General features: G+C 44.1%; 1 protein-coding gene across 3 annotated transcripts in view; it reads right to left on the reverse strand.

The window, feature by feature from the left end:
• Window positions 1–4,331: 4,331 nt before the first annotated feature.
• Window positions 4,332–25,431, reverse strand: part of LOC135225200 (uncharacterized) — a 50,047-nt gene continuing 28,947 nt past the window's right edge. For all 3 annotated transcript variants that reach the window (XM_064264506.1, XM_064264508.1, XM_064264509.1), the window contains exon 2: window positions 4,332–7,688. In XM_064264506.1, coding sequence (XP_064120576.1) covers window positions 5,568–7,427 — 1,860 coding nt within the window. In that variant the 5' untranslated portion in view covers window positions 7,428–7,688 and the 3' untranslated portion in view covers window positions 4,332–5,567. The remainder of the gene's footprint in view (window positions 7,689–25,431) is intronic.

Below are 25,431 nucleotides of genomic sequence, written 5' to 3' on the forward strand. Positions count from 1 at the left end.
GACGGAAGAGAAATACCCATATTCTCTCCCGTCTGATACCAAATGCCTCTTTTACCAGCTAGTCTCGCTGGAGGCATGCAGAAGACCGTTCTTACCAACTCCTTCTTCGACTTCATCCATGAGTCTAAAGACTGAAGAGCCCTCTTCATCGAAATGGCGGGCTTCATTCTAAGAAAAGACGAAGATTTCTTCGTCTTTGCACTCGAGAAAAGAGAGCGCGGAGAAGGAGGAGAGGCAGGAGTCAGTCGTCTCCATACTCCTCTAGAAGCAAGGCTGTCAAAACTTTTATAGGTTCGACAGTCCTTCTCTTCCCTGATACTCCTCCTCCAAGTTTACTTCTAACTCGGGGTCTAGATGAGTCTCCGCTGACAATTCGGTACGTCTTTCCTCTGGGGGAGACAAACTCCTGATAGGAGAGGGGCTAAGCTTCCCGCTTGGATGACGCTTCTCGTCCGCCAAGCGTCCTGGCTGACGCCTCCCGCTTGTCTGGCTGCTGACGTCTGGATGACGCCTCGCGCCTGGAAGACGCTTCACTCTCAACAGGCGTCCTAACTGGCGCCAATACCTTGGTTGGAGCCTCGCGCCTATAAGCAGCTTTAAATGACGCTTCATGCCTAGAAGACGCCTCACGTCTATCTGGCGTTACGTGTCTGCCGTAAGATTCTCCCGATCTCGCTCTCGAAACCGAAGCCTCTGCGATATGTTTGGAAGCTTCACGTCTGCATGACGCCTCTCGCTTTGCAGGGGAGAGAGGACGAGACTTCTTGATTGGAAGAGCAACGTCCTTCCTACGAGGAGGATCCCTCGCTAACACTCCCACCAAAGAGGCTAGTTGCTCCTGTACTGCCAAGAGAATCTTCCTTGAAGCTTCTCCCACGTCATCTTCAATCGGGGGAGAAGTAGGAAAGTGTTCTTCCACGTCCACGTCGGGTGACGCTGACGCCACCTTCGCCTTCTTAATAGACGAGGGTGCTTCATCTGAGAAACGCCCCGGGCTCGAATCTAATTCAGGTTCTTTCAAATGCCGTTTCAGAGGCCTAGATAAATCCGACTCCTTCCACCCTCGTTTAGGTGAGGGAGAGGGAGAGGATGAGAAACACTCACGTAGGACGCTTTTTCTAAAGCACCCTTGAGCAGCCTGCAACGAAACAGAGCCTGCTGAAGGGACGTCTGACCGTTGGGGATTCCCCACGACCTCCTTAAGGCTTTCGACTTTCCTTCTCCTCTGGGCATGGGAGCTTGGAAGAGGTCTAGGCCTGGGAGCGTCGCAGGGACGATCAAACGCCCCCTCCACAACACTGGGAGAACTCACTTCACTGTAATGCTCACTTTCACTAGCCTTACCTTGTAAGTCCGCCATTTTGGACTTCATCTGCCGAATTGTAGCTTTCAGATCGGCGATTTCCGAGGCCGATTCCGAAAGTAAAGCTTGTGAATTAGACAAATAGGGAGAATCCAAATCATAAGGATTAGAATAAGTATCAATAAAAGGCTCAATAGGCCTTGTACTCACACCTTTCAGACGTCTAACCCTATCCCTCTCTAACTTCTTCAAATAAGAAGTTAAAGTCTTCCATTCTTCTGCATTTAATCCCTCACATTCATGACAGGTATTAGTAGCAGAACACTGAAACCCCCTACATTTACGACATACAGTGTGAGGATCAACCGAAGCTTTCGGTATCCTCACCCTGCAGCCTACATTCACACACATTCTCACACTCACATTTGAATCAGACATACTGAGAAATTCCAAAAAGCAAGTCCAAAATCAGTCCACAGTAGCGAATGCCAAAAACACGATCCAGATACGTCACCAAAAAGCCGATAAACGATGATCAAAGGATGAAATAAGAATCTAAGTCAGGAGGTAATAGCAACAATGTTGATACCACCGGCGACAGAGAAAATATGATAGAAAACGGGAATGGTTCCTAGTCCTGCCGCCCAGGGCAGGCCGGTAGATCACCTGACCTAACTGTAGCGAGTGGCGCAAAATTTGAATTTCTGTCGGGGACGACGGAGTCTTAGCTATGTATATATCTGACAGGTAAGTTGATTGTATGAAATTTCAATTTCTTCGCCACTTTCAACTTTCTGTTTTTTCGTATCACTTGGATCTTCCTGTTTGTTTACTAAAGTCCTCTTTAAAAAATAACTATCCAAGGAAGACTGCTTCTGCCTGCTTTTCCCAATGTTCCAGAAACGACTCAGGCAAATGTCATTGAACTGTGCAAGCATACGACCTGTCTTAGCCTTTTCGGGGTGTCTCTTTTCTACAAATGATTGCACCTTATGAAAAGCAGCTAGAGCATCCTCAATTTCTTCCGTTGTCATAGGGTCGTCCTCCTCCTCGCCGCTGCTAGAAAACTCTTTTTGAATGACGTTATGTTGCATGGCCTCCAACTCCTTCAGGTCAACCGTCGTAAGCCCCTCTTGGTGCTCCTCGAGAAGATAATTGATGTCGTCCTCGTTGACGACCAGCCCCATGGACTTGCTGAAACAGTTTCAGGATCGTCAACTGTTTCTGAATCTGCATCAGCTTCGCCCACGTTGAATCCCTCGAAGTCTTGGGCGGATACGGCATCAAGCCAGAGTTTCCACCACGAAGAATTCAAGGTTTGCCTCGAAACCTCCTGCCAAGCTTGATCGATGAGTCGGATGCATATCACAACATCGAAATGCTCCTTCCAAAATTCACGCAAGGTGAGGTTTGTGGTATCGGTGATGTCGAAACATCTCTTGAAAAGATGTTTCGTATACAGCTTCTTGAAGTTCGATATCACTTGCTGGTCCATGGGCTGGAGGAGAGGGGTGGTGTTAGGCTGAAGATAAAGAACCTTGATGAAAGAATACTCCGCTAGGATATCTTCCTCGAGGCCAGGAGGGTGAGCAGGGGCATTGTCCAACAACAGCAGACAGTTCAGAGGGAGGCGCTTCTCTTCCAAGAATTTCTTCACTGTTGGGCTGAAACACAAATTTACCCACTCGGTGAACAAGTCTCATTACCCAGGCTTTTGCATTAGCCCTCCACATCACTGGAAGCTTCTCCTTTAGCACTTTGTGGGCCTTGAAGGCTCAAGGAGTCTCCGAATGATAGACAGGTAGGGGCTTCACCTTGCAATCCCCACTATCGTTGGAACAAAGTGCGAGCGTAAGCCTGTCTTTCATAGGCTTATGCCCGGGTAGCTTCTTCTCTTCCCCCGTGATGTACGTCCGACGAGGCATTTTTTTCAAAAAAAGGCCAGTCTCATCACAGTTGAAGACTTGGTGAGAACTGTAGCCTTCGTTGATCATCATCTAGTCGAACGTCTTTTTAAAGGCTTCAGCCGCTTTCGTGTCTGAGCTGGCCGCCTCCCCATGCCACACCACCGAATGGATGCCAGTCCGTTTACGGAATTTCTCGAACCACCCATGCGAAGCCTTGAAGTCTGGGGTTGGCATTGATGTCCCTTCTCCTCCGTCGTCTTCGGCCTGGGCAATCAAATCGCCGAAAATAGCGCTGGCCTTGTAGCAGATTGCCGTCTCGATTATTGTATCGCCAGCGATTTCTTTGTCTTTAATCCATACAAGAAGAAGCCTTTCCATTTCATCGTGCATGTGGGTCCTCTTGCTGGACAAAATAGTGACGCCCTTGGAAGGTGTAGCTGCTTTGATGACATCCTTCGGCCATATTCCTTAGCGATCACACTCAACCGCATGCCAGCTTCATACTTCTTGATAATCTCCATCTTCGTCTCCAAGGAGAGCATCCTCTTCTTTTCGTGAATTTCAAGTTTCTTGGGACCCATAACTACGTATATACTGTACATAATTATGTTATGTAGTACATATACGTATGTAGTAAAGTTCTCACATAACACGATAAAGTATACTACAACAAAATCACTAACGAATTTATGTTAATAAACGAAATCGTTAGAATGAACGAATACCGAGTGTATACGATACCGAGGATGCCGTGAAGTGACTGAAGAAGCACGCCGCTACGTAGATGCCTCATGGGAGGGATGCTGACCAATAGGAGAGAAGGATCTCATGGCAGTGACTATCATCAGGAACCAATGGGAGAGCGGGAGGATGGTGGCGAGTCTACTCAGTTGGCGGCGCGCGAGTTTCAAAATTGTTATCGGTGGTCCGGGCGAATCTCGGACTTTACAGCAACAACCTTTCGTATATAGAGCTGTCAAATTTTTTGTATTTGCTTTCGTATCTCGAGGTATATTCTTGACACCAAACGTAGTATAAAATTTCAGATAATTATGAAAATTAAAAACAAGTCAATCCTAGTTTAAATGTTACATCAGAAATCAAGGGAAAAAAATGATAAATTTTAATATAGAAACATTTATTCTTTATAAAAATCACTGCAAGTCATACAGACCACGCTATAAAGTGGCAATGAAACACCACTCATTTTACCAACCAAATCTTACTGTAACAATACAACATTGGTGCATGAACTTGCTTATAAAAAACTGTCTACATACTTATTCAGTTACATGAACAGCCAGTAGTACTTACAATATGAGTCCTTAAAGTTCACATAAAATCCAAGATCTAAACAAAAAATTTTACAATAAAAATAAAAAATATAGCTGATATGTTTTCAGATACATACAATGGTGCTACAAAATGTTTTTTGCCAATTTCAGTTGGCAGTGCTGCTAAAGATAAACTGTCTTGTTACCAATAATGCCTTTAAGAAATCTACTTACTAAGTTAAGAGTCCTTTAGCCTCCTGAACAAAGCAAAGCTGCTTCAACCAATCTGAAGGATGGCAGCTGGTACAGTATACCATTTCAAAAATAATAAATTCTATGTAGAACAAAAAAATATGTTCATGTAAGAAACCTCCCCGTTTTGCAAATTTAAGAAACTGAACTAGTATAGCCTTTGACACTTAAATCACTCTGCTGCAGTGGTCCCTGAAATTTCCATCTAGGTACAATCTTTGATAAAACCTGAGATTCTCGTGTGGTCTGCCAAATATGCCTACTGTGGGTGCTTTAACAGAATAGCTGAAGTCTAGCCAACCAAAATGCCAATGCTGCTATCTTGAACAATATTTTAAATGCTTTTCTTTGGTCTTATCTTAAAATTTTGATGGCAACTGAATGATAGCTTCAACGTAGCACACTTAAATTCTATTTGTTTTGAAGTTCCCAATGCTTGAGCGTAAAGAAACAACTGCTGCCTTATTCTCCTACCGTAGTACCCTTTCTTCTATTATACATCTTAGCTCCCTTGAGTTTTATCTCTGGATTAATTTTTCTGCAATTGGCAATCATTTCTCATACACTGAATCATAATGTTCTTTCCACTAAAATAACTATGCTAAAGCAAGAAAAATATCTAAACAGTGGAGTGGAAATGAGGAAAAAAGCAAACAAGTCAGTGGCAAGAGAAGTTTCCCCATCACAAAACTATCTCACCTGCCTACTACTACACTCAAACTTCCGCCTGCAAAGACAGTGTTTAAATTTGTTAATCATCAGCATTGGAATGTATCTTTAAATAAAAAAGACACAAGTTTATAACAAGCAACCTAGTGAAACTAGCAGCCATCAAATTTTGTACACACATTCTCCCAGGCCTGAAAAATTCATTCTGTGTGGAAGTCCAGTTTTCCATTTTCTTGACCACATTTCCAAAACTTGATCTACACTTATCTGTTCACATGAAGGACCTTCTAAAATGATAAGGGTAATGGGATGTTTCAAGTGATTTGCAACACGTCCTGCCAAGAACATCTGAAGAGAGGCAACATTAAAAAGACTCTGCTGTTTTTTGGCCAGAAAACAAGGAAGCACCTTTGATTTTTTGCTGAGTAAGGAAAACTGAGGGAACTTGCTTTGCAAGTCTGGTGTTGCATGAAGAATTTCAAGAACATGAAGCATGCTACAGTCTTTCTTGTCTGATATACATGACTGTAGAGCTTTAAAATCTTCCAGTAACTGTTTGCTCCCAATGTGTTTGTATTCTCTCAGCAAACTTGGTAACAAAACACCAATGTCTTCTCGTGTAACGTCATTTGCATTCTTTGACAGTATGTCAGTGACGTGTTTTTCTTTTGATGGGCGGGTTACAATCAGGTGTGACACATATATGTTAAACAATGAAAGAAGAACATATTCATCATTATCTTCCTGAAGTTCTTTCATTCTCATACATATTTCCTCATTGAAATTCTCCAGTGCTTTACATGCTGACTGATTACGATCTAAAAACAATGACTTCATTATCACATGCAACTTGGGAAATAGAAAAGCACATCGAGCCATGATGTCCTGATTGCGCAATTTCTGAGAACTAAAGCCATAAGCATCCATATTTCTTGTCTTTTTATGAATGGCTGTGGCAATATCCCTCAGCAAGCTGATGTTTTCAAAGTAAAAAGTTAATATTTTCTCGTTTAAAATACAATTCTGACTGAATGGTTCTTCAATACATATCAAATCATATGCCTCTGGGAAACCTGCATATTTATGAAAATATGTCTTACAGAGTCTAGTCAACACATTCAGATGTTCAAAAAGTTCCTTCAGAAAGCTCGCTTCCTCTACCCAGTTTACAAAGAGTTCAAAATCTGGACAGCGGACAGGGGAGCTAATAACTGGAGACATTTTGTGACTGGTCTCACCTTCTGAAGATTTAGAGAGAACTGTATATGATACCAATTTACTCATATCAATGCTCCGATTCTCTAAATATGTTATACAAGAGATTTCTTGGCCTGGAAAACCTATGTGACTACAAAAGAGGTGCTCTTCACTCTCCCCACTGGAATTAATCCATCGTAATATGATGTATTCATAGTTTTCCAAGGTTAGGATGCTAAAACATGGGCTTTCTGACAGTGAATTCAAAAGATCCTCTTCTATGCATTCAGCAATACGTTTGCTCATATAGCCAGCAAAGGCAAATTTTGATGGGGTGTCTTGAGGTCCTGGAAAAGAACCTCCTGCTAATTCCGTTACTGTCTGAATGATATCTTCTAAACTTGAGGTGTCTTGTGAGAAAGTTTTCAATAGTGGATACATGTACTTACACAAGTCTGAGAGAGTTTGGCGTTTTCTAGATATTTTCTGATGGTGTTGACTCTCCTTGTGTTTTCTCAATTTTTTTGCAACTAGATGGACATCTTTTGGAACTGAAACTTGAAAAACTTTGATAAAATTTGGGTCCATACTTCCCCATTCACATAGTAAACAGGTAAACATTGAAATTTTTTCTTCATAATGTAACCACGGGAATATTTGTTTCCAAGATGGGATACATTTTGTAAGATCTGTGGCAAATGAAAATGAAGGCAGTTGACTGTGAGGTGATGATGAAGCAAGGCGGTCATCTCCAGTACCTTCTGCTGCCACCTGAGTCGTTACAGCGACAGGTGCACCTTCGTTTGAATTTTGTGAGCAATTCATCTCTGCTTATACAAAAATGAAATACCATTAGAAAGAACTGAAATGCTGAGGTGGTTCAAATCTGTTATTTAGCAGCACCTGTAATATTCTTTCCTTTTTCAGCAAAAAAATTAACTGGAATACTTCTCGTCATAAATGACATCTTAATAATCACTTGAAATCCCCAAATATGCTCCGGGACCTTTGACTTCTAGCATTTTCACTAACTCATATGAACACTAGCTTCTTTGGAAAGTTCTTGCATGAATCACACATCACATTCTGAAAAACATAAAAAATAATCAGTGAACCTGGCTTCAAAGACCTAATACTACATTGCTTTTACTGATGCCAACATGAGACATCAAAACAAAGGCAGTACACTAAAATATGAATTACTAATTTTAATTAGTAAAAATGTTATTGTTATAATACAATTAAGTTTGTTCATACTTACCTGGCAGATATATATATAGCTGTATTTTCTGAAGTCCGACAGAATTTAAAAATTCGCGGCACACGCAGTGGGCGGCCAGGTGGTAGTACCCATTCCCGCCGTGGGAGGCGGATATCAGGAACTATTCCCATTTTCTATTCATATTTTATCAGTGCCACTGTCTCCTGAGGGGAGGTGGGTGGGCACTTTAATTATATATATCTGCCAGGTAAGTATGAACAAACTTAATTGTATTATAACACTAACATTTCTTTTTGTTCCATGAAAACTTACCTGACAGATATATATATAGCTGAATCCCACCTTCGGATGTGGGAAGAGACAGAATAGGATTTTTTGGGAAACTAAATTAAGTAGATGATATACATCTTAGTTCCTCACCTGGTGTGCTCTAAATGATCTGTCAATGGGGGCGTGACCACAATGTGACTAGACCATATGACCATACTTCTGAGGGCAACGAAGCTAAAACCACCACCTGACCTAACCTATCAAAGTTAGTTCCATAACTTCTAGCTAAAGAAAAGGAACGCGCCTCAAGCGACCAACCCTTCAAAGTTAAAAGCACACCTATCCCTTTTCTATAGGATAGGATTCGTGTTGCTTCCTGCCACCCCCCAATAATATATCTACGATATGTATGGTCCTAGCGACTTACGGATCTGAAATGTCGTCTTCACATCCCGTCGGGAGTGTGAAGCGAACACAGAGTTGCTTCGCTAAAGCGTGGCACAGGATGTTACCGAGTGTCACGCTCTGTTGAAATGCTTCCGAGGCCGCGCCCTCACCTCTTGAGGCATTCATATTAAGAAAAAAATCTCAAATCTTTATGCAAACATAATGAATGAGACCTCTTAAAAGAACTCCTTGGCTATAATGCCAGGGTGTCTTAGACATGAACCAGTCTGTCTTTTTACGGAACCCCGCAGATTGTCGGGAGTGTGAAGCGAACACAAGAGTTGCTTCGCTAAAGCGTGGCTCCAGGATGTTACTGAGTGTCATGCTCCTGTTGAAATGCTTCCGAGGCCGGCGCGCCCTCACCTCTGAGCATTCATATTTAAGAAAAAATCTCAAATCTTTATGCAAACACAATGAATGAGACCTCTTAAAAGAACTCCTTGGCTATAATGCCAGGGTGTTTTTGGACATGAACCAGTCTGGTCTTTTTACGGAACACCGCAGATTGTCCGTTGACCTTGACTTTCTATAGTTTTATCAAGATAAAACTTGAGAGACCCTACAGGGCACAGGACTCTCTAATGCCCTTGCCCAATTATGAGATATTTTAAAGACAAACCCAGATGTCTGCAAAATCATTCGCATTATCGCAGTGCGATGCAGCGGGAGACTTGTACAGACTTCTGTTACCATGCGTTAAACAGAAAATGAAAGAGTCTAAGAGATATCTCTGTTGAAAAATTCTCGCAATATCGAAGGCGATGGAATCTATCGTCACAGCAGTAGATGTTCCTTCATAATTTCGAGAAACCCCGTTAATCAGAGACCTAAGTCCATGATTGTTGGGCAGAGATACGGTTCGGTAGTCAATCAAAGCAGTACGCAGTAGTTGAGCTTGAGCTCCCGCTGACTCGTCATCCTGAGTTGCCAGGTAATCCATATTCCACAAAGGAATGCGTTCGGCTAGAACCACCGAGCATAAAGATATGCTCGAGCAATTATATTAGGCGAAACAAATTTCGGTAAATATAAAAGTTGAAATGGTGTTGTCGTGACAAAACCATAAGTATATAAAATTGAAACAAACTCCTGGGAGGTTGCAGGCAACCCAGAGTTGCAGTTCAATTAGAATACTTCTCGTCTAAGTCGCAATCCGTAGAATAACTAGGATATGCGCCTACCCCTCGGACAATTCAACTGCTTAGTAGAATCATGTCGCGAGGTTAATATACGTAGTATATTTATAGGATCCTGAACAACGATCTCCATCCTAAATTCTTTCCTTCAAGAAAACAAAATAAGGATTGGAGATCGACCACCTTCGATCTCTATCAAAGAGAGTGAAGGAGAAGTCTTCCTCGAAGGAAAGCTTCAATGGTGAACAGAATACTAACTGCCTGAGTTGCCAGCTACTCCCTTTACGAAGGAATAGGTATGATATCGAGCAAAAGGAAACTCTCAAGCAGGTCTATTTAAACGAAACAGAATTCGCTAAAAACAGAAGCTGAGTCGGTGTTGTCGTAACAATACCTGAAGAGTTGTTCTTACTCCGAAAACTCTTGGAAGGTTGAAGGGAGTGTCAAATAAATACATTAGAACAACAGTTCTTTCGGCTTCTATCCGCAGAGGTAAATACGATATGCGTATATGACTTGACCCATGCGTTAGCAAAATGACGCAAAGATAAACTACGTAAGTATTGTAGTAATTTGTGCCATACCCTTGGTCTCCAAGCCTTCGGGTCAAGGGTTAGACAGGTTTTCGTTCTTATCAAGAACGGAATGCTTAGAGGACAGACCGCATTATGTCCTTTAAAGCCAAAACCTCTGATGATGGCTAAAACCTCACTAACCCTCTTTGCCGTGGCTAGAGCGGTTAGAATATTAGCCTTTCTGGTCACGTGTATTAAGTTCGCAGAAAGGATAGGTTCGAATTGCTTTTGGCATCAGAAACTCAGACTACGTCTAAGTTCCATGTCGGAACCTTTGATCCAGAGAATTTTAAGATCTCCCCAGACCTCAAAGATCGTGAAGCTTTGTTGTTTGACAGAACCGAATCTCTGAGCCTAGAGGCCGTCAACAACATATTTGCATATTCTACAAAAGTTAGGACTTCTAGCTTATCTCATACTTCAGACGGAAAGATAGAACCATAAGGAACTTCACAGAGGTCGAGGTGGAGGAACAGTCATTTCCCTTCACTATCTCCAGAAACGGCCTCCTCCGATTGAACACTGAAAATAGGCAGCACTGCTTTGCCTTGGCCAAGAGGCTGCCATTACTCTTGAAGATCTTATCGCTCTGTACCGTTGAAGACGAAGGTAGATATTGAATGCAACCTACGTCTTCACAGACAAATCGAGAGAAGGATTCTCAAGATTCTGAACCTGTGCCTACAAATGACTGAAAACGCTAACCGCTATTTCATTGCTGTCCGGTGAGAAGTCGTAGTTGCAATGAAAGCGGGGCGCTCTTCAGTAATGAAAAACTGCTTCTCATGGGCTGAACATTTGGAAGTAGAGCTGTCAGGTCGGAGAGTAGGCGATGTCTTTTGACATATCTGTTAATTCGGGTTGAACAATGAACAATTGTACACCTACGATAGTAATCCTCAAGCAGACACTTCTTCTAGGCCCGTAAGCCATACCACAGGGTTAGGCAAAATAAAATCTACAGGAGGTTAGAAGGTTCATTATTTCTAACTTCTGTTTACCTTTCTATAGTTTTGTAGGAAAACTCCTGATTCTAACACGCTCTAAAATGCGTACATGAATCCTCCTTCTTCCGTAATCAGTCACACATTACACTAATTACATTGAACTTATGCAAAGAAAACATGTAAACGTCATATATATAAAGCGAGTGTCTACCGAAAGTTCCGGTAGCCTCACCTTACCATGCAGACAACAAAGTCTGAAACTAGGCTAACTAGCTTCAGACATCAAATGCAATGAAAAAATTTACGATAGCGTATGCCTAGCCACAAATCCAAGTTAATAATCGAAAGAATAATTAGGATACTTAAGCGGCTAATGAAGTTTTCAAAATCCTAGGCGGAGGTCTGTAAACAGTTGTTTACCGACCGGCGACAGAAAAAATATGAATAGAAAATGGGAATAGTTCCTGATATCCGCCTCCCACGGCGGGAATGGGTACTACCACCTGGCCGCCCACTGCGTGTGCCGCGAATTTTTAAATTCTGTCGGACTTCAGAAAATACAGCTATATATATATCTGTCAGGTAAGTTTCATGAACAAACAGAAGTTTCAGAAGAAGAATTATTTCAGGCAGGGATAGTTCCACATACATTCATCATTTCTTCCCTATCTGCAGCTTTATGAAATTTTAAATGGTTCTGATTTTAACTACACACAATTTTTATTTACAATTTACTTTAAAAAACTGTGATTTGTTCCTACACGATATACACACCCTCAGTCCTTTACATTAGGAAGACACTGATTGGTGGGAGGAATCTGAGTGAGATTCTAGAACTGACTGGAGTTCAACACACCTGGGCTATTCCTCCTGGTTGTAAGAGTGAGGAGGAGCGCCCTGCCTTTGACAACTTGATCGGAGTATAAGAGCTGCATGATCAAGAGTCAGACTTCTGGACCTTTTTGAAATGAGTGAGGAATCATAACTCATCCAAAAAAGGGCTGACAAGAATATTTAGAGTCAGAGGCATTACGTAATGCAAAGTTCTGGGAAGGGTTTGCATTGTTGCCAGTCTCCTTCCTCCCCTTGCTGGAGGAAGGAACAGGATGGCTTCTATGATTCTGATAACAAAAATACAAAAGGAAACTCGATATGCAGGCTTACCGCATCACAAGCCCAACCAGCAAGTGTAAGTTCAAGTTCTATTCTCAACCCGAAGAAAGAGGAGTAGAAGGACGGGGAGGGGGAAGGGAGAGAGGTCAGTCAATCTCGCATCCTTCCAACCTCTAGAACCTCACACCAAAAAGAGAGGCAACTTGTCCGCTTGAAGGACCTGGGTAAGCCAACACAACTTGTTGGGCATCCACCACTGGTCCATGAAAAAAGGAGTTACAAGGCCTTGTAGGAGGACCTGAAAGAAGGAAGATATCAATGTAGTCCTAATGAGACTGCATCTATCTTCCAGTCTCATATATTCTTCAGAGTGGGATGAAACTAACCAATCCACTGGTACTATTTGCTCTCTGAGAGAGAATACATTTGACATAACCATCTGCAGAGTTGTTCCTCACGATCTGGTAGGACTCAGAGGAAGATGTTGTTAGACACTTCTGCACTGGGAATCGGCAGTGGAGAAAGGAATCGACATTCAATGAAGGGTGTTCATCCTCCGTAGGTACAGCAACACACCAATAGGACAAAGTAATGATTGATCTGGATCAACCAATATAAAGTCTAAAACGCAGATCATGAAGGATTCGAATTTGTCTACAGATGCTGAATGATTGCGCTTCCGAGATGGAGTCATGACACAACACCTGCATTTTGAAGGGTGATGTTGAGAACGTACCATGCAAATTGTCTATCTTCTTCACCAGTGCCGGAGAGAGACGAGATATGGTCTAGGAAAACAAAACTCTGATGATTCTCGCTAGATATGCGCACACTAAACAAGAGGCAAATGCCTTTTAGAACTGAGGTCCCTGCGATGGCAAGACAGAGAAGTTTCTCATCAGTAATTGAATCTCAACAAAGGAGAAACAATATTACTTGATGCATGACTAAGGTGAATCACTAGTTGTGATGGTTGCGATGCGAGTCTTGGACAGCGTTCTCACCCTGGAGAAACACTTTCCCAAGGAGAGTTACAAAACTCTTGCACCGCAGGAGAAACGGTTGCCACCACCAAGACTGATCGGTCATGCAAACGTGATCGTGAAAAGAGCGAAGGAGAAAAGGGAACACCGTGAGGAAAAACAAAGACAAACGTCCGAAGTTTCCTCTCGGTAATTCTCCAGTGTAAGCATAAATTTGCCTATTCATGGTGTTTTTCTAAGAGAAGTATCTAGAAATTAAGTTTTCATAATAAAAATGATATTGTAATGATACAATTAAGTTTGTTCATACTTACCTGGCAGATATATATATAGCTGATAATTTCCGACACCGACAGAATTTAAAACTTACGACACACGTAGTGGGAGTCAGGTGGTTAGTACCCATTCCCGCCGCTGGGAGGCGGGTATCAGGAATCATTCCCCACCCATTCTATTCATAATTTTTATTTCCACTGTCTCCTGAGGGGAGGTGGGCGGGTACTTAATTATATATATCTGCCAGGTAAGTTATGAACAAACTTAATTGTATCATTACAATATCATTTTGTTCATGCAACTTACCTGTCAGATATATATATAGCTGAATCCCACCTTTGGTGGTGGGAGAGACAGAATAGAGGATTTAGGAAACACATATGTGCAGATAATTGATATCTTGATTCCTTACCTGTTAGCATAGCTGGCTTCGTGATTACTGCCACGTAAGTCTGCTTGTGCTACTAGAGTTGCCAGCAAGGTAGAGACCTATGAAGCTGGTGCACTCCAGATGATCTGTCAACAGGGGCGAGACCACGACGTGACTAGACCATGGACCATACTAATGAGGCAACGAGACAAAAATACCACCACCTGGCTTAGTTTACCAAAGGTATCCCACTTAACTAAGCTAATGGAAGGGAGACCCGCCCCAGGCGGTCACCCCACAACCATAAACACAAATTAAAAACCCCCTAATCCCTAAAGGATAGGATGAGTGTTACCTCCTGCCCCCAAAACAGTGTCTGCAGCAATGTATGGTCCGAGGGAGAAGCAATTTTCGTATGTCACTTTCACCTCCCGCAGGTAGTGTGAAGCGAACACCGAATTGCTTCTCCAAAATGTGGCATTCAAAATATCTTTGAGAGCCATATTTTTGTGAAAGGCTACCGAAGTAGCAATAGCTCTCACTTCGTGAGCTTTTACTTTCAGAAGCTTTAAATCACTGTCACTACACTTATTATGCGCTTCTTGAATCGTATTCCTGATGAAGAACGCCAGTGCGTTTTTGACATAGGAAGATCAGGTTTCCTCACTGAACACCACAAATTGTCCGATGAACCTCTGCAAGCTTTAGTTCTCTGCAGATAGAACTTTAGAGCCCTGACAGGACACAGGAATCTCTCACGTTCGTTCCCAACTATATCTGCCAACCCTTTGATTTCGAAGGACCTCGGCCACGGGTTGGAAGGATTCTCGTTCTTTGCTAAGAACATGGGACTTAAAGAACACACCGCACTACTTTCTGAAAAGCCGATCTGCTTGCTAATGGCCTGAATTTCGCTAACCCTCTTCGCCGTCGCCAGAGCGGTTAGGAAGATCGTTTTCTTCGTCAGATTCCTGATAGAAACTGAATGAAGCGGTTCGAAGTTACTCGACATCAAATATTTGAGTACCACATCCAAGTTCCACGAGGGTACTTTAGGCTGGACTACCTTCCTAGTTTCGAACGATCTAATGAGATCGTGAATGTCCCTATTATTAGACAAATCGAGTCCTCTATGTCTAAAGACTACAGAAAGCACGCTCCTGTAGCCTTTAATAGTCGGAACAGCCAACTTCACTTCTTCTCTCAGATGAAGAAGGAAGTCAGCTATCTGGCTCACAGAGGTTGTGGTGGAGGAAATGCCCTTCTTCCTGCACCAGGATCTGAAGACAGCCCACTTCGATTGGTACATAGCGATCGAGGAGGGCCTCCTTGCGGTGGCAATCGCCTTCGCCACAGGTCTTGAAAAACCCCTCGCTCTGGCCAACTTCTTGATAGTCTGAACGCAGTCAGACTCAGAGCGGGGAGGTTTTTGTGGTACCTCTCGAAGTGGGGCTGTCTGAGTAGATCTTTCCTTAAGTAGAGTCCTCGGAAAGTCTACCAGAAGGACATCACCTCTGTGAACCAGTCGGCTGCCGGCCAGAAGGGGGCGATGAGTGTCATCCTCGCTCCTTCCGATGCCACAAACTTCCTCATCACTTCCCCGAGGATCTTGAGCGGGGGAAAAGCGTATATGTCTAGGCCCGACCAACTCCAAAGTAGGGCGTCTACTGCGACTGCTCCCGGGTCCAGAACTGGCGAGCAATAGAGTTGAAGTCTTCTCGTCCTGGACGTTGCGAAGACATCCACCTGTGGACAGCCCCACAGATTCCACAGCGACTGGCAAACCTCTTGGTGAAGGGTCCACTCTGTCGGCAACAGCTGTCCTCGTCGACTGAGAAGGTCCGCCCGAACATTCTGTACTCCTGACACGAACCTTGTCAGGATCGTGACTTCTTGTGCTTTTGCCCACAACAGAGGAGTTCCGTTTGCGATGGCAAAACAGAACAACCGGCCGACGTGAGTTCCCCCTTGATTTCTTAGGTATGCCAGCGCTGTGGTGTTGTCCGCATTGATCTGAACGACTTTGCCTTTGGATACTTCTTCCTGGAAAAACCTGAGAGCCAGATAAATGGCTGACAGCTCTTTCAGATTGATGTGCCAGGACACCTGTTCCCCTCTCCAGGTGCCCGACACTTCTTTCCCTCCTAGTGTTGCTCCCCAACCCGTGGACGACGCGTCGGAAAACAACACTAGGTCGGGGTTCCGAAGTTTGAGGGAGAGCCCTTCTGCGAGCTTCCGAGGATCTGACCACCAACTTAGGTGATCCTTCACCTCTCTCGTTAAGCACAAGATCGCCTCCAGATCTGCTTTGTTCTTCCAACTGTTGGCTAGGAAGAATTGAAGAGGTCTGAGGTGGAGCCTTCCCAGAGAAACAAACTTCTCCAGTGAGGAAATGGTCCCCAGCAAACTCATCCATTCCCTCACCGAGCATGTTTCCTTCCCCAGAAAGGTCGCCACTTTCTCCAAGCATTGAAGTTGTCGCCCCTGACGGAAAAGCCCGAAAAGCCACTGAGTCCATCTGAATCCCCAGATAGACTAAAGATTGAGACGGAGTCAAATGCGACTTTTCGAGGTTTACCAGAAGCCCCAGGGACTTTGCTAACGTCATGGTCGTGTGCAGGTCCTCCAGACACCGTTCGCGCGATGAGGCTCGAATAAGCCAGTCGTCTAGGTAGAGAGAGATCCGTATATTCTCTAAATGAAGCAGCCCTTGCTACGTTCTTCATTAGAATGGTGAAACCATCGCGCTGTGGTCAGACCGAAGCAAAGTGCCCTGAATTGGAATACCTTCCCCTTCAGGACAAATCGCAGGTATTTCCTTGATTGGGGATGGATGGGGACGTGAAAATACGCGTCTTGGAGGTCCAGTGAGACCATCCAATCCCCCGGTCTCAAAGCTGACAGCACCGATTGAGTCGTCTCCATCTTGAATTTCTTCTTTATCACAAAGAGATTTAGACTGCTGACATCGAGGACGGGTCGCCACCCCCCCGAATGTTTCGGCACCAGGAACAGGCGGTTGTAAAACCCTGGTGATTCCAGGTCGAAGACCTGTTTCTACCGCTTGCTTCTCGATCATTTGTTCCAGCAGATCGAAAAGCACATTCTGCTTCTCTCCTCGATAAGAGGGAGACAAATCCTTTGGTGTTGAGGATAGCGGGGGCGACTTCAAGAACGGGATCCTGTACCCTTTCCTCACGACATCCAGCGACCAAGGGTCGGCATCTCTCTCTTCCCAGGCTCTCGCGAAATCGAAGAAGCCTGGCTCCTACCGGCTTCTGAAGGACTTCCGACTCACTTCCTACTCTTTGACGGAGCAGAGGTTTTTCCTCTGGAAGAGCCTCTTCCTCGGGAGGCTGCTTTCGAGGAAAGTCCAGCACGAAAGGGCTTCGATTTCTTGGCAAACGAAGCTCCAGAAGATGAAGCAGCTGCTGGCCTTCTAGAAGACTGAGCCAGAAGATCTTGCGTTGCCTTTTCCTGAAGGCTTGAAGCTATGTCCTTAACCATAGCCTGGGGAAAGAGATGGTCTGAGAAAGGAGCGAAGAGCAAGTCCGCCTTTTGCGTTGGAGAGACGGATTGGCCGTGAAATTACAAAAGAGCGCTCTCTTCTTAAGAATCCCCGAGCTAAAGTGCGTAGCCAACTCCTCAGAACCATCCCTGACGGCCTTGTCCATACAAGAAAGTACGCTGGACAGCTCCCCCAGACTAATAGTATCAGAACTCCTTGACCTGGCATCTAAAACTCCAAGACACCAGTCAAGAAAGTTGAAGACCTCTAGAGTCCTGAAGAGGCCTTTTAGGGAAAGTCGAACTCGTTATGGGTCCACGTGACTTTTGATGAAGACAGAAGGGCTCTTCTGGAGGCGTCTACGATGCTCCCAAAGTCACCTTGAGCAGAGGCTGGTAGTTTAACGCCTATGTCCTCTCCTGTCTCATACCACATGCCTCCTTTACCGCAGAGTCTTGAAGGCGGTAAAGCTAAAGAGGACTTTCCTGACGCTTTCCTCTTCTCCATCCATTCATTGACTTTCCGGAACGCTTGCTTCGTGGAAAGCGACTTCTTCATTTTAATGAACCCCGATGCCTTCGTTGCCTTAAAAGAAGAAAATTGAGAAGGAGGAGTACGAGGGGCTTCCGGTTGAAAAGTTCTCCGAACTCCGACTGTAGCAGACGCATCAAAAACTTTATAGTCCGATGAGACAGTAGCTGTTTGTTGTTCTTCCTCTGCTTCTACTAAATCGTCGCTAACTCCTTCCTCAGAAACTGGAGAAGTAGGAGGAAACTCTGAAGAAAACTGACGCCCATGAAGGGTTCCTTCATCCACCTGAACTTGCATCGGTGAGGGACTGGTGTCTACCAGCGCGCGCTTTGGCGTCCGACAATCCGCAACGTTTGGCGCCGACAGGTGCGCGCTCGACTTCTACCAACACACGCTTGGCGTCCACTGGCGCGCACGAGCGTCCACTAGTGCACGCTTGGCTTCCACTGGTGCGCGCCGAGCGTCAGTCAGCGAACGGCTGCCGCTCACTGGTGCACGTTTATCCACAACAGGTGCGCGTCTGGCGGCACCTGAAGCGCGCTCCACTTGCACAGAAGCGCGCTCAGCGTCGATCACTCGCTTGCGAACATGCGAAGACTTGCGAGCGGGAGATATATCATCCTGAGAGCGAGAAGCGAACTTCTCACCTCCTCTAGAGAGCTGCTGGGGAGCAGATCGAACTCTAGAGGGAGACTCGAACGAAGAGAGAGGCGAGCGAGGAGAAAGAGCGGGTCTTGACTTCTTCACAGGAAGCTTCTCATCCTTCCTACGACGCGGAAGAGCCTCTCTAGCAGCAAGAGCGTCCTGAAGTTGCTGCTGCAGTGACTGAATCATTCTCTTGTTAGGCGAATCTTCCTGCTCTGGGGAGGGACTGATCCTGTGAGCAGGAGAGCGGCGAGGGGACGCCCCCCTCCTCCTCCCAGGTACGGCCTCTTCCCGAGCTCTGGAGCGACCGTATCGCTCACACGAGCTAACTGAATTCCAAGTCCGAAGACTCCCTACGCCTTTTCTGCGGCGGAAAAGCAGCGAACGCACTGTCAGGCGAAGATCGCAAAAGCGGCGAACTAGGACGTGAAGCGTCAACATTACGCGCCGTCCTTTTCAGCGGACGTGAAGCACCTTGAGAACTCCACCCTTTATGTGGGGATGAAGCCTCCGATGACGAAAAACACTCCTGAGGAGGCGTGCACGCGCACGCTCTCCCTGGCAGTCTGGGATTTTCATCAGATAACTGCCGAAGGCACGTCAGATCGGTGGGGGTTCCTTGTAACCCTCCTTCGGCTTTCGACATGCTCCCTCCCCAGGTCCTGGGAGTCAAGCAGAGGTCCAGGCCTAGAGGCGAAACGAGGCCGATCTGACGCACCCTCCACTACACAAGGGGTATCACTGCACTTTTGCACGTCACTTTTGCTCTCAAGAGCCAACACTTTTGATTCTAGATTACGAATCGACTCCAATATTAAGGATAAAGTATTACTCTCTACAGACACTGTTTCAGGGCCCGGAGGCAAAACTACAGGGTTAGGAGCATTAACAGAAGGAGGGTTAACAGGAGAAACATTAATATCTTGAACGCCTGAAACACTCCTGGAGGAAGACCTCCTTAACCTATCCTTTTCAAGTTTCCTAAGATAGGTCTCATACGCCTTCCACTCAGAATCTGTTAGTCTTTCGCACTCCTTGCAACGGCTTTCATACACACATTCATGCTCCCTGCAACTCTTACATACCGTATGTGGGTCTACTGAAGCTTTCAGTAGCCTACCTCTACAATCAGTTCTAGAGCAGAACCTAGCGCTAGCTGTACTAGACCCTGACATATTATTCCAAGAAAAGTCCAAACCAAAATCAAATCAATCCACTAATAACGTGTGCCTAGCCACCGATCCAATCAATTAATCCAAAAAAAAGAACCAAAAGGGATACTCAAGTAGCAATAAGTTTCCAAATCCAGACGGAGGTGCTGTAAACAGATGTTCACAACACCGGCGACAGAAAAATTATGAATAGAAAATGGGAATGATTCCTGATACCCGCCTCCCAGCGGCGGGAATGGGTACTAACCACCTGACTCCCACTACGTGTGTCGTAAGTTTTAAATTCTGTCGGTGTCGGAAATTATCAGCTATATATATATCTGACAGGTAAGTTGCATGAACAAACTAATATTGTAATACTTACTTGAACACCTGAATTAGCCCTGGCACTGACCTGACCAGCACGAACAATATCCCACAGATTTACCAACAAAGTGGGTAATTTTAACTGTCAGCGCTACCAACGCTGCAGGTAAAATCTAGTCAAATGAGTTACCTGAGGTCCCATTGGCAACACTGCTGCAAATACCGGCTGGTATAGGCCAACAACCTCAATTGATTCAATCACTCTCAAACTGAAGTGGTGGGGAGGGTGTGAATCATTCAGGTGTTAAGATAAGTATTATAATATTAGTTTTATTATGAAAACTTCATATTGCAATACACTCCCTAAACACCTGAATTAGCCCGATTAACAAAATTTAATGGAGGTGGGATCAATCTAATTCAGCCAGACCTATCAACGGAGCATACGCAGGTAACTCATTATCAATCTACCATGTGTAAATGTGTGTCTCTTCACCCAGTTATCTAACTCGGTAGGTGAGAATGCTTGCAGAGAAAGTACCACAACAATACCAGTGTTGAGTCTAAGGTACTGTTTGAGTCAGAAATTCTCCTATGTGGTATTCTATACCTCTGATGCATGGAGGTAAAAGAAAATTTCTTCACCTAGTCATCCAACTCAGTAGGTGAGGATATGGCAGGATCACAAGCTCAACACAAGCTAAAAAAACAAGTGGCCAAAATCCCACCCCCCACATAAACTTAACCAATCCGGCTGCCAAATCCACCCTCAGCCATACTTTTCTCTTTACACTACAGAATACACACAGCACAATTGACCTACCTACACACAGAACAAAAAACACAAACACATGTACTCACACAACTCCAAATATTCAGGGCTATGCTGTGCTGTCTGCTGGTCGAGGTCGCTGAGACACCAACAACCGTCGCAAACCAATACACAACCAAACAACAACACAACAACAACCAAGGACCACAACCCCACAACTCAACAAACAAACAAGGACTACAACCACAACAAAAGACCACTGCACAAACAGTCACTAACAACACAAAAAACAACAACACAACAAACCAACACACACACCCCCCAACAACATCAAGAAATCACAACGGCTCACCAACAACAACCCTCAGCAACTCACAACCACAACAACTCACATACAACTCAACAGAAACTCATAACCACAACAACTCTAAAGCAAACAATATCAAATTTAACAACAAATCAATAACACACAACTTAACTGACTTTCAATGCCTTCAACACTCTTCATAGAACACTGCCGACACTACTGACCATCCAAGCTCTGACTAAAGACTGACCTAACTCTGATCATAACAACTAACTCCAACCGCACCAGCAGACAACCCAGAACTCACGAACAGCCAATTCAATCGCTAACCATCCATCCACCAATTATGCCCTCTCTCTCTCTCTCTCTCTCTCTCTCTAACAGAAAACCAAAACACAAATACATACTACACGATCTCAACAGCAACACAAACCATGAAACTTACTCTCTCTCTCTCAGACATTGTCAAATGGAACTCCCACAACTCCTCCATAAGGATGCCTGCAGAGGAAGTACCCCAACAACAGTGTTGAGTCTAAGGTACTGCCTAAGTCAGAAGTGCCTTCCATGGGGTATTCTATACCTCTCATACATGGAGGTAAAAGCAAATTTCCCCACCTAGTTGACTAACTCGGTAGGTGAGGATGCTTGCAGAGGAAGTACCCCAACATCAGTGTTGTCTAAGGTACTGCTTGAGTCTCAAGAACCTCCCATGTGGCTATCCAGCCTCTCATGTATGGAGGAGAAGTTGAGTGTGCAGGACCTTCAAGTTCTTTACTGCTCACTGATGCAGATGACTGTGCTGAAGAAGTTATTCCAACATGACCATTGGGATCTGCCTAACCTTTAGGGCCTAAAAGAACAATACACTCAGTCTACATCCTAACCAACAGAGACTCTTAAGTTCATTTAGACTACCACTGACAACCTAAACTTCCAAACACCCTAACGATACCGAGCTAATTATAAAACTGAGTTGGCTGCAACAACAGGACCCAGCAAGTAACCTTTCTTTGAAGAAACTGAAAATCCCTAAGATAGAGCGTCATGAAAACTGACACAGACTCCCAAGTAGCCACCCCCAAGATTGCCAACAACAAAAACTTCCTCTAGAAAGCTGTAGGAGTAGCCATCCCCGATACTATACACCCTTGGATGCGAAGAGCAACTCGAGGGCTCCGAAAGTTATGAAGAACCAACCTACGCTTGACTAATAACCTCTTGCAAAAAGAAACTAATCACATCTTTGGAAATGAAAAGAGATGGACACCTAGGGGAAACAAATAAGGTTCTTGGACAAGGAAAAGTTCCTCGTACGTTACAAACTTTGAGAGCTCGAACCGGACACAGCAGCATTTGAGATCTGTCACGTGCTATACAATCATCCAACAATACTGCTGTGACTCTACTTATGACAACGACGACACGAAATTGACCATCGAGGAGACATCTTGCTCTCTATATAGACCGCTGCAAAGCGCAAGATGCGCCATCAAACAGAACCCTCTTATGAATGTCCAGATAGTGTGGCACAGATGATTTAAAAAGAAGTCCCTCCTCTTCTTGACAAAGAATGTTATATAGCCATCCAAAATGTTAGTCTGGTATGCCAACTCCATCAAAACAGAAATGATGAGGTTGTCAAACTATTCATGATCGGAAACAGTATACCCACCATGTTTGAGAAAAATCCCATCAACTTACAACATCCACATAGAGTGGAAACAAGGCCTCTCCGACTGGCTGCGAAAGGTGTCTTCCAAATACTAGCCTCATAATATAAAACCCCTACCACACAAATCGACGAAGGCACCCAAGAGAGAAGAGCCTCAACAGATTCGTTGAGTGGAACTCTGACACCGGCAGAAGCGTTACCTGTTACCCCATAAAAACCCCTTCCGATTAGGAAACATGGTTGAATCCAGCCTACCGGACCCGTAAGTAATGCTAACCTAGTGTCTCCCTATCCCCAATCCTGCCCGACTTGGCCAAAACCAGATAAAATTAGTTGATATTTGAGAGACTACTGCTCTAGTTGAATACAACGTATCGAACAGTACTCGAATTAATTGTGTAGGTTCCTCTGATGCCTTGGACTGCGGAAAGAGAGAATGGACAAAGTCCACCATCCATTTATACTCACTTGCCTTTGCTGTTTAAACAAAAACCCGGAACAGGAAAAGGAGAAGCCTGAACATCCGCAAGAGCAGCACCCAATAACCCAGAACTTATATGCCTGGGTGTTCGATACCCACAACTGAAATACATGACCCCATCATACCTAATCCAACCTCACCCAGTTGCGCAACGCTATACCAACAAAACGATGATAAACTCCTGAGCCAGTCACACTCAACTGCACAATTCCGCACCACCCAGACACAATGACAGAACACCTGGGCCGACCACCCCAAAAGCCAACCGCATCAGCTAAAGATGATGACAACCCTAAGCCAGTCTCGCTCGACTGCACAAACCTGCACCACCCAGTGATGATGACGTAACACCTGGGTGGCAACGCCCACCCCTAAGAGCCAAACACATCCTGTTGTGCAAACCGCTTACCAACGGAAGACAATGACATTACCTTCAGCCAGTCTCACCCCTCACCAGCCAGTGACTATGACTATGACCAAGGCCGAACCCACATCGAACACCTTGGAGGAGGAACAGAAATAGCTGCAGGAAAAGGTTGAGAAAGAAGCTGAAGGAAAGAAAAAAGGAAGAAACCAAACTCAGAGTCACCACTGAAGCACCAAACCTGACGTTATGCAGGTGGAGAAAAAAAAACTGGTGCAGCACACAAAAGTGCCTATAAGGACAGGCTACAAACTGCGGAACCAAAGGGAACCGAAGAAGGAAATTACCAGCTACCCTAACGAAATGAGGCACAAACAGTACTAATGATGGTGCAGACAAACCGCCAACTGCCACAGCCCCGCAATAACCGCAGTAGGCACAGTACATCTCAAACCCAGAAAGCATAAAAATGGGAACTGAAGAAGGAAGATTACCAGCTACCCTAGTGGAAGGAGAGGCTGAGGACACAACCAGTACACATATTTGTGATCTGTGTTAAGACTCAGCTTATGGGAGAAATTAGGACCCTCCAGCATTCAGAATTCACTTGAGGCAATGATATTACTATCCTAGCATTCATTATTACTGTATGTAAGATAATTATCTGCTAGTGATGTATATTTTCTCTATTGATAAACTAAAATATAATATGTATACGTAATATCAGTTTTTTTCGTTCGGGTTATCATTAATTACTCTTATCGTCTAAATAGCTCTTAATTTCTAACAAAATTCAAGTTTAATTAATGATGGAAACTGAGGAAGTAGAACACTTTTATATATTTGTATGATTCATTAAACTGCCCTTCTTGAACATAATTTTCATTTGTAAATAACAAACAATTCATTCATATGTCCTAGAGCCGCTTATTTAAGAACAGTCTATCATTCCTCTCTTAGCAATGGATGGCAAGGAAAACTATCAAATTTCAAGAAATTCAAGAATATAGACATTCAAACCAGTGACAGTAGCGACATAATTGAATTAAGGGAAAATGTAACAACAAAAGAACAGGTCATGGAATGGCTGGAAGAGTGCTCAAATACTATGCAAATTTAGTTTAATGCCTTTTCCCCTTAACCTTTCAAGTTACAAGATGGGTCTACCCATAGATATAGAAGGGAGAGATTGGACAGACAAGTCCAATTGTTATGCGATGATTCAGAGAAATAGTAGTAGCAGCCTCGACTGCAGAGACCACCAGCAACAAAGCCCACTTCCGCCACCCAGTGCTGGGGCAACAACTGTGCTCCGTGCAGAAACAGGATCACATGAGAACAGGAGATCATATTTCATGACAGTGACATTTTTCATTCGTGATAATCTTCATAACTGTTGAAACAACCTCATGTAAACATGAGTTAGATATTAGTCAACTTGCAGTCAACTACACAACTGCTTTTTGAGCTAATAAAATAAAACAATGAATGTTGTAATAAGCTCTTTATTAAAGCCTATTTGACATTAAATTCATGTAACCTACTAAATTAGCATGTAGGGTTACTTTCAGTCCATATAACCACGGTTAAGAGTGACAATTTTCCCTACTACTAGTACTACAATGTATGTACATAGTATCATGAGGCCTAGCCCAGGGCCTGCTGCAGTTGTTGGTGTTAATGAAGCATTATAATGTTATGTATTTACAATATCATCAGTAAGTTCTCA

Source organism: Macrobrachium nipponense, chromosome 13 (genome assembly GCF_015104395.2).
Source record: "Macrobrachium nipponense isolate FS-2020 chromosome 13, ASM1510439v2, whole genome shotgun sequence".
Taxonomy (NCBI): domain Eukaryota; kingdom Metazoa; phylum Arthropoda; class Malacostraca; order Decapoda; family Palaemonidae; genus Macrobrachium; species Macrobrachium nipponense.